Consider the following 10,740-nt stretch of genomic DNA (forward strand, 5'->3'; position numbering starts at 1 on the left):
TATACTTAAGGTGATTCCAATGAAAATGTTTAACTTTTAGTCTCATATCTTCTTTGGAAAGTGTGGGACACAAATAAACAAACATGAATAAAATAAATTCTGAATACTGTAACCACGTAGCTATTGAATGTGTTTCCTTTTGATCACACTAGCTACTTGTAAAACTACAGCAGGCTATGAGGACCCTCAAGGATACAAACATAAAACTTTATCTTTAAAACTCAGGGAAATAAAGTATTCTTTTTAGAGTACACTAAGTTTAAATCTGGAGCCTTTTAACATCATTTTCTCAAAATATTTGTAATAACTTTCCTCATTGCTCCTGACCAATAAATAAATAAATAAATAAATAAATAAATAAATAAAACTCACTGTCTCTACATAAAAGAGCTGTAGCTCTCTTTCCTATAGGTCCTCATAATTTTTTTTCTTTGTTTATACAACATCCAATCCCCTTTCCAAATACAGGCATGTGTCATTTAACGATGGGGATAGGTTCTGAGAAATGCATCCTTAGGAAATTTTGTCATTGTGTGAACATCATAGAGTTCACTTACACAAACCTAGATGGTATACCCTACCTCACACATAGGCTAGATGGTATAGCCTATTGATCCTAGGCTACAAACCTGTACATGTTACTGTTCTGAAAACTGTAGGCAGCTGTAACACATGATTAGAAAAGGTACAGTAAAACACAGTATTACAATCTTAGGCAGTCCATCATTGACCAAAACGTTCTTACACAGCACATGACTATATACCGTTGGCTATAGTTTCTGCTAGCGCCTGTCCCTTTCTGCACCTGCATTTCCAGCCTTTACATCTACTCTGTGAGCAATCTAATATTCAAGATTGTACTTCTTTCCTGCCAGAGTTGGCTTCCACTACTTGTAACCAAGCTCCCTGAGACAGGTGCTATTATAGTATTAATAGCTTAATATGTTTTTTTTTTCAAGTAAAAGAAGGTTTCTAAATTATTATCTTGGATTGTTTATGCTTTATGTTTATTTCTTCTAATATAATCTAAATGGGAGATTTTGTTCAGGATTGAGGCTCAACATAGCTCTCTGTATCATCAAACAATAACATTACTCACCATTAATTAAGACTAATTTAATTCTATGTAGTTTAGTATCCTGACAGGAAAGACCAGTATGATACAAACTGAATTCACTAAAAACAGATCACCAGCAAATTGCTGTAATAACTGTCTCTATAAATATGAAAAAAGTCAGAGGCTATGTCATTCATTAATGTATTTATTCTGTAAATAGAGTTCCTACTCTCCTACCTTCGAGGAGCTTAATCTATTGAAAATAGATGAGCAATCAAGATTTTGGAAAAGAGAAATAGTATCTATTTATAAGACAGAATGTATTAAGCATTAAATGATTCAAAACACTAGTATGGAGAGCACAGACTGGAAAAAATTAATTTCAGCTGAGGATTGAAGACAGTTCTTAGGGATGATGAGTAACAGAAAAGGTTTTGTTTCACTGCCCTAACAATAACTACACAAAAGTAAAAAAATACACAGTAAGTTCACATAGTGGCAAGTGGACCAACCTAGATCAGTGCTTCTCAAATTGTACGGTGGAAACAAATCACCACAAATCCTGTTTAAATCAGATTCCAATTCACTGGGTCTGAGACTGCATTTGTAACTAGCTCCCAGGTGATGTAACAGTCATGGAACTGAATAGTGAGGCTCTCCAGGAAAGAGAGTGATGGTGAAGGAGAAGGCTGACAGCCTAATCATCAACAGCTGTGAATGGCAAATGGTGACAATATGATCAGAGCTGTGTGCTCTGGAAACACTGACTTGCTGGGAACACATAGAATGGGGGCAGAATATTAGGAGAATGAAGACCTTATGAGGCTATTTTAATAGTTCTCAGAGGTAACTACATAACCACTCCAAACATAGGAGAGGAAACTGAAAGAAGGCGCTAATTCCAGAGATATCAAAAAGGTAAAAATGATGGGGACATTCGGATATATGAACAGACATGAAGAGTGCATGAGAGGGATGATTAGAAGGTAAACACTGAGGATTTTATCCTGGACACCTAAGGATTATGTAATTCTTACATCACTAGGAGAAAATTAAATGGAAAAGACAACAGGTTTGGGAAGAGAAATTAAGAACTGGAGAATGGCAGAACATAGTCCGGTTGGAAATAAACTGAAGGGATGACTAGGCCCATCTAATTAAGACTTTCCACTGCTCTTACAGTTAAATTTAGTAAGTTAAAATTCCATTGGAACAGCCACTTAATAGTAAAAAAGGACAGTTCAACTGTCACACCCTCCTCTCCTCTGGGACAGTCAGTCATCCAGCTTGTACCAGAACATTTTTAGTGACAGAATTCACGATCCTGCTGGGTAACCCCTTTCATTTTGGAAACTTTAATTAGAAATCTATTTTCTGAATTAACCTGAAACTTCTCTATATTTTTTGACCCAGTGGTCCTAGTTTTGCCCTTCAAAACTGTAAACATTTAATCCACCTAGATCATAGTAAGTCTTCATAAGGAGTTATTAAAAGAATTAACTCATCTCTTCCAAGCTAAATCACTTTTTGTTCTTCACCAGACTTTCTTCACAGGCCATGGTTACTGTGGGGAAAAGAAAGAGAGATCAGACTGTTACTGTGTCTGTGTAGAAAGAAGTAGACATAGGAGACTCCATTTTGTTCTGTTAATCTATAACCTTACCCCCAACCCCGTGCTCTCTGAAACATGTGCTGTGTCAACTCAGGGTTAAATGGATTAAGGGCTGTGCGAGATGTGCTTTGTTAAAAAGATGCTTGAAGGCAGCATGCTCGTTAAGAGTCATCACCACTCCCTAATCTCAAGTACCCAGGGACACAAACACTGCGGAAGGCCGCAGGGACCTCTGCCCAGGAAAGCCAGGTACTGTCCAAGGTTTCTCCCCATGTGATAGTCTGAAATATGGCCTCGTGGGAAGGGAAAGACCTGACCGTCCCCCAGCCCGACACCTGTAAAGGGTCTGTGCTGAGGAGGATTAGTATAAGAGGAAGGAACGCCTCTTTGCAGTTGAGACAAGAGGAAGGCATCTGTCTCCTGCCCGTCCCTGGGCAATGGAATGTCTCCGTATAAAACCCGATCGTATGTTCCATCTACTGAGATAGGGGAAAACCGCCTTAGGGCTGGAGGTGGGACATGCGGGCAACAATATTGCTCTGTAAGGCACTGAGATGTTTATGTATATGCATATCTAAAGCACAGCACTTAATTCTTTACCTTGTCTATGATGCAGAGACCTTTGTTCACGTGTTTATCTGCTGACCTTCTCTCCACTATTATCCTATGACCCTGCCACATCCCCTCTCTGAGAAACACCCAAGAATGATCAATAAATACTAAGGGAACTCAGAGGCTGGCGGGATCCTCCATATGCTGAACGCTGGTCCCCTGGGTCCCCTTATTTCTTTCTCTATACTTTGTCTCTGTGTCTTTTTCTTTTCCAAGTCTCTCGTTCCACCTAACGAAAAACACCCACAGGTGTGGAGGGGCAACCCACCCCTTCAGTTACCAGAACATATCATCAGTGAAATCCCTTAGTTGATTCTCTTTCATGAATAGCAAATACGTGTGACAAAACTGTTGCTACTTCCTGTGCCAAAGGAAGACAGTGTTAATGGATCTAGACCTCTTTCTAAGCTCAGACCAGATTTCAGCTCCATCTTAACACAGTATTCCAAAGAATCCATAACAAGGCACTGGCATATGAAGATGAGGCCATATTCCTCTGCCATTTTTTGACATCGACTGTTAACTCTCCTTTTAAAATGCTGAGAGTGGAATGGATCTTCTGAAGTGGCATGGACAGTTCAGATTTACATTAAAATTAATACCCTATATGACCTTGAAAATATGGTGTTTAAATTCAATATCATGTCATTTGTGTATACTGGTTTTTCAGTCACTGAAAACCACTAGGAATGTTTGCACATAAAATGGTCCTATACAAGGTCTCCCCAGACTTATTTTGAAGTTTCCTTATTTGTTTTGGTTTTATTGTTGATCACATATGCTACCTCAAAAAGAGAAACTTAGAGCTTTTCACCTTCTTTCTATTTCACCTACCTAGACTTCCTCCCCAAGGAGAAATATAAAAGAATACTTAACCTATAAGAGAGCTATAATGGCACAGAGTGAAATTTTTTGCAAGAGAAATATAAATAGTCCTGGATCAGCCCTATTTTGTTCTATTGTTGTTGTTTTTTCCTAATCATCAAAACGGTAAGGCCCACTAAGACAAGATCAGGATGTAGGCCTTAGGGATTAGGGAAAGGGGAACATATATATTAGGGCATGTAATTGTCATTAGTATTTATCCTCATCTTACAGATGAAAAATCTGATGCACTGACATTAAGTTACTTGCCTTAGGCAACAATGCTAGTAAGCAGTGCCGCCAGGATTTCAAATGTAGGCAATGTAGTTAGAGTCCCTACTCCTGGACCAGGTATGGTGGCTCACACCTGCAATCCCAGCACTTTGGGAGGCCGAGGTAGGCAGATCACCTGAGGTCAGGAATTCGAGACCAGCCTGGACAACATGGCAAAACCCTATCTCTACTAAAAATACAAAAAGAAAAAAAAAAATGCTGCGTGTGGCAGTGAGCAACTGTAGTCCCAGCTACTGGGGAGGCTGAGGTGGGAGGACAGCTTGAGCCTTGGGAGGTGGGGGATGCAGTGAGCCAAAATCACATCACTGCATCTAGCCTGGGTGACAGAGTGAGACCTTGTCTCAAATAAAAAGAAAAGAGAGTTTCTGCTCCTAACTGCTAAGCTTATATCTTAATGGTATTTTTACTTACAATGACTAATGGAGCTTTCTTCAGAACTTCATATTTATCCCAATTAAATTTCATAGTCTACTTCTGAATACAATGTTCTAACTTATCAAAAGATTTGGAAGGCTGATTATGATATACAGACTATTAGCTATTGTTATAGTTACTACTGCTGTGTAACAAACCATCTGAAAACATAGTCGTATAAAACGATTTTATTGTTTTAGATTTTATTATGCTCACTGGTTTACGCAGGAATTCAGGAAGCACACAGCAGAAATGGCTTGGCTCTCCTCCATTATACATGAGGGCTCAACTGAAGAGACTTGATGGCTGAGGGCACATGAATGCTGGAGGCTGAAATCATACAGACATCTTCACATGAAAGCCTGCCACTTAATGCTGGATAGTGCCAGGGACTTCGGCTGGGGCTGCTGACCAAGCATTTACATGTGGTTTCAATGTAACATGGGTTTCCTAACATGGAGGTTTTAGGTTGCATTTCTTACATGGTGCTCCAAAAAGCACAGTGTCCCACTGGACACCACAAAACCTACATTCCCTTTCATGATCTAGCCTGGGAAGTTTCACAGCATTACTTCCACCATATCCTATAGATCAAGGCAGTCATAATCCCACCCAAGTTCAAGGAAAGCAGCACTTATTCCATCTCTCTGTAGGAGAATGGCAGGTCACATCATAGAAGAGCATATACAATGAGAGATACTGACAGTCACCTTTATTGAAAGTAACTCTCCACATTGTTGTACTATGTCCTACGACCCCACCCATCTATTTTCTGTGCCCTAGGAGGCTGGCACCTATAGATGACATCACCTTAGCAAGATCACTCAAAGAGGAGTGCAAGCAGGAGATCCAAAGGCAGGAGGAGAGGAATTCAGGGAACATACGCCTTATTTCCTCCTGCTTTGGCACGTTTCCGGCAGTAGCTACCTCTCTCTGTAAATGCAGTTCCTGAAGAAGTGTCCTCATCTCCACAGCTCCAGGTCTGACTGGTTTCCAGCAATGCTATCTCCATTTCTTGTCCCTTTAAAGCTAGGGACGCTAATAGCTTTTTCCCACTACAACTCTCTAAATGCCTCAGTATTCCTTGTTTGTTCACTAACTCTGCCAATAATTCCATAAATAGTCCCCGCATTCAACTCTCATTTAAATCATTGGAGAGAATTCTGATTTTTATCAGAGTGATGACTGATATAGGCACACAACAGAAACCAAATAGACTGTGCAGAGAATATATGTGAGAAATTAGTAAGCAGGATTTCCTAATCTTTTTCTAATTATTTGATAGCATAGATGAACAGTATAATTATGCTGCTCCATTACTATACTGAATTTCCAAATTGACAAAGAAAAAATATATATATATAAAGATATGTATACATGTGTATGTTAGATGTCTCAACTTTATTCTTCCAGAAATAACCTTTTCAGCTGGGCGCGGTGGCTCACACCTGTAATCCCTGCATTTTGGGAGGCCGAGACGGGTGGATCACTTGAGGTTAGGAGTTTGAGACCAGCCTGGCCAACATGATGAAACCCTGTCTCTACTAAAAATACAAAAAATTAGCCGGGCATGGTGGCGCATGCCTGTAATCCCAGCTACTCGGGAGGCTGAGGCAGGAGAATCGCTTGAACTCGGGAGGCAGAGGTTGCAGTGAGCCAAGATTGTGCCAACGCACTCCAACCTAGATAATAAGAGCAAAACTCCATCTCAAAAAATAAACAAATAAATAAATAACCTTTTCTGAAGAAATGAGTGATTTTTTTCAAAAGCCTTGCTCAATCATGTCATTATAACTGTGATTTACCATAAACACAATCTTAAGTCTTTCATTATTCTTATAAAACTTGTAGCTTCTATTAATCATGGTTTTTTCAAAGTGTGTATAAACAACATACTAAATAATTCACTTCATGGCTTTTTTGGAGATTGAAATGAAACCTACTGTTTGGTACCTTCCAGAACTTCCTTTTGCCCATTATTTTTAAAAACAATATTTACCTATCTCTAGTTTCGGGGAACCATTATTGCATTTCATGATTTCTCAAAGACGACTAGTGGTGATGAAGATGATTACATCTGTAAGTTCCCTGACTATCCTAGATGATATATATCTCACTTTATGATCCCGAATATCTTTAAAGAGGCCAATTAGAGCTATCACTTACTGAGTACCAGATAAGCATCTCAGTGCTTCACTGTGGCCTAATCACGTACACTGTATCCACAGCTGTTTCTTTTATACAGTATTCAATAAAAATAAAGGCAATTTATTTTAATTTATTGTTTTTCCCCCAAAGAGGAGGATTTTTTCCTTTAAACGTGAAGAAACTGGCCCTTTTTCTCCAGTTAAATTTTTTGGAAGCTTCATCTCATTGTGACCTAGTTCTAAAATAATTCTTAGGCTCTTGTTAACATTTGTGTATCTTTTTTATTTTTTTTTATTTTACTGTTTTTGTATGATTGGTTCTGTTCTCTTCCTTCTAACATCTATCCCCGTTCTTTTAAATCAATGTTCTCTGCATTCTCTTGAAGTCTGGCATCATTTTCTTCTCACTGGATTATATGAAAATTCAGAACAACTTTGTTTTACTTTCCATCCCTCTTGATTTATATTGCCATTTAGAGTTTGTCACATCTTCCCACCTGGACTATAAGATTGTGACAGCAAGAACTAAATCTTGTATTTCTTTTTTTTTAAAGCATACTTAACACAAAATTTATATTTGCCATGTACTTGTAATATGTTGTGGAAAAAAAAATAAGAAGAAGTTGTTTTGTTCTTCTTTCGAGACAGTCTCACTCCGTCACTCAGGCAGGAATGCAGTGGCGTGATATCTCAGCCCACTGCAACCTCTGCCTCCCGGGTTCAAGCGATTCTCCTGCCTCAGCTTCCCGGGTAGCTAGGATTAAAGGCTGCCACCACCACACCCGGCTAATTTTTATATTTTTAGTAAAGATGGGGTTTCACCACGTTGGCCAGGCTGGTTGTGAACTCCTGACTTCAAGTGATCCGCCAGCCTCAGCCTCCCAAAGTACTGGGGAAATTTATACTCTTTAAAAAGCTTCTGGAAGAGTATACCAGACACATATTCACAAATAATCTAAGGGAATAAGGGGACTATAAAGGTGAATGTAAATTAAATATGTAGTTTGCCAATCTCAAATTACTAAAGGGGAAGGACAGTCTGCTTCATAAGTAATTGTGAGATTCCATCCTAGGGTAGGCTGAACAGCAGTGGTGTTTGTCTTATAGAGGAGCAGGCAAGGAAGGTAGTGGAAAGGGAAGGCCACGTGCAGCAGGCTTTCTTAAATTTGCTTGCTTAACTACAGATAACGGTTGAGAAATTCAACTTACTGAAATGGATGAAAGTGGCTAATTTTAAACTTTTCCAACTATTCTTTTTGGATTTTCACTAATGTTAAATCTTTGCCTTAATCTATGTGGGCAGTTTCTACAGAAGTTGTTCTTAACTTTTTCTAAGCATCCAACACGCGCAGTTAACACTAACAAGCAGGGTGGACCCAGGTGTACGGGCTTTTAGAGTTTGGAAGGTCCACTTGTAAAAGAATACAAAATTAGGTGGAAAAACAAATTATTCAGAATGAGAAAAGAAATCTCAATAAATGATTGGAGCCGTGGAGATCTAGATTCCTTAGTCTGAGAGAGCTTTAGGCAAGTCACCAGAAATGCTTATTTAGAAATGCTTCTGGTTGGGACCTGTCATTTCCTTCCCACCTAGAACATCTGCAACTCCAGCAACCCCCAACACGCCCAGAGGTCTAAGCAAACGAATAGCGCTGAAGCTTCAATTTCACTAGCTTCACGTTGGATCTGCCTCTGACAAGAGGACCTCATTTAAACATTGATTCTTAAGTCAGCTAGAACACTTAGAATCTGGGGAAAGAGAAACCACTTGACAAGTTTAAAACAATCCCAAGCACTGTGGCTCAAGCCTGTAATCCCAAGCCCTTTGGGTGCTGGAGGTAGTAGAATCCCTTGAGGCCAGAAGTTTGAGTCCCGCCCCGACAAAAAAAAAAAAAAAAAAAAGAAAAGAAAAAAAAACAGAAAGAAACCCCGATGATTCTGATACACTATTGCTATTTCCAACATCCCAACCCATTCCATTTTGAAAGTTTCACAATGCATAACCATAGACTAATATTCCTTATCTAAACAGCAATGTTAAGAAGGAAAGAAAGTAAATAACCAACTGGCCATCTGTCGTTGATCTGAATATAAATTGTGGAATATAAAAAAGCAGAGTTTACCTTTTACAACTAAACATAAAACAATTCCATTGTTTTACTACTTAATAGAAAAGTCAAGAGCACAAAACTGTGATAGTCTGTTTAAATATCCGGAATACAAACCTGGGCCTATCATTCCATCTAATCCGAAGTAGAAATAAGTTTTATATACTCCTCTTTGGAGTCAGAGTATGCATGTTCACTTCCTAACTTTGGTTTGCTCTCCCAGAGTAAATGCGGTGGTTAAGCAGGTCGTTTGCTTTACCTAATATCTCCAGGTAACATTAAAATCAACAGGCTTATTAGTAATGAATACAACGTTGTGATCTGAACTCAGTTCTCTCAGCAGCAACTTGCGAAACTGGAGTGACATTCAACCTCCCTGCAAAAAAGGTATTTTTCTTTTCTAAAACCCTTTAAGAAATTACAACCACCAGTCTACACGTACCAAAAGTCTACCACTAGCCCCCACAAGTCAATTTCCCTCCAACTGTAAAATAAGCAAATAAAAGCCTTTGGTCCTAAATTTCCCGGGGGCAAGGAAAAACGAAAGCGCTGGCTGTGGGTTGGGTGGCAGTAGCTGACCATCTGAAAAATCCTTAGCTCCTCAGCGGAGGAGCTTCCTGTTAGAAACAACCGTTTTCTCCTGTTCAGGGAGATTTCCTAGAACCTATTCCCACAGGACCCGAGACTCACCCAAGTCTCAAATCCACAACCAGCAACACTAAATTAAGAATAATTTCTCTAAACTCGGCTGATCTCTCCCCCAGAGTTCAGGGCTGGCCTCGCCCGAAAAGCAGCTGGCGGGAGCGGTTTCGAGCCACCAGCCTCCCAGGTTCGGGAGCTGCCGCCAGGAAGATGTCAGAGAAGCAGAAAGGGAAAACAAATCGCAACTTTGCAGACTCCACTAAGCCACAGCCCCGCCGAACGGAAGGTCAAAGTGCGGAGGAGGGAGCGGCTGCGGTTTGAGGCCCCGAGGCGACGCGGCCCCGGGTGCGGCCAGAGCTGGCAGGCGGGGTCCAGCAGCCCGGGGGACCTCACCCGTCCCCAGTTCAGAGCCACCGCCCCGGGAGGGCAAGCGCGCCGGAGGCAGCCGTCGGCGCAATGTTGGCAACTCCCGGAGTTGCCTTGGAAGTTTCCCGGGACTCGCCGCCGCCGCCCTCACCTTGCTGAACACCTCCAGGTCGTCCTCGTCCTCGTCCAGATCCAGCACCTCCGTCTGCAGCAGGGCGGAAGAGCCGCTGCTGCCCGGGAAGGGGGCACCGCCCCCCGGGCTCTCCCCATCGGCGCCCCCGGCCGGGAGGCCCGAGGAACGCGCCTGCGATGCCCGGCGCTCGCCCTCCATCCCGAGAGTGCGCGCCCGGCCGGCCGCCGCCGCCGCCGCCAGCCCGGCTCCCCCGAGCGTGCCCATTGGCTCCCGCGTCTCCTGCGCCTCCCCGGTCGGCCCCGCTCCAGCCCCTCGCCCGCTGCGCAGACGCGGAACTGCCGGGACCAGCGCTGGCCCGGGCCGGGCGCATCCCCACCTGGCCTGGGGCGGGCTGGAGGGGTGGGACTGGGACTCTCGGATTCGGGCTAGGTTGGAGAAAGGGTTGGCTGTAACCTGGAGAAGAGGAGATACTCAAAAGTAGGAGGTGGGCC

At 41.8% G+C, this 10,740-nt stretch overlaps 1 protein-coding gene across 3 annotated transcripts in view; it reads right to left on the minus strand.

Moving 5' to 3' along the window:
• Positions 1–10,522, minus strand: part of SNX7 (sorting nexin 7) — a 102,505-nt gene extending 91,983 nt beyond the window's left edge. For all 3 annotated transcript variants that reach the window (XM_063728312.1, XM_002810576.5, XM_054530913.2), the window contains exon 1: positions 10,268–10,522. In XM_063728312.1, coding sequence (XP_063584382.1) covers positions 10,268–10,513 — 246 coding nt within the window. In that variant the 5' untranslated portion in view covers positions 10,514–10,522. The remainder of the gene's footprint in view (positions 1–10,267) is intronic.
• Positions 10,523–10,740: the final 218 nt, after the last annotated feature.

The sequence above is a fragment of the Pongo abelii genome, chromosome 1 (genome assembly GCF_028885655.2).
Source record: "Pongo abelii isolate AG06213 chromosome 1, NHGRI_mPonAbe1-v2.0_pri, whole genome shotgun sequence".
NCBI classification, from domain to species: Eukaryota; Metazoa; Chordata; class Mammalia; order Primates; family Hominidae; genus Pongo; species Pongo abelii.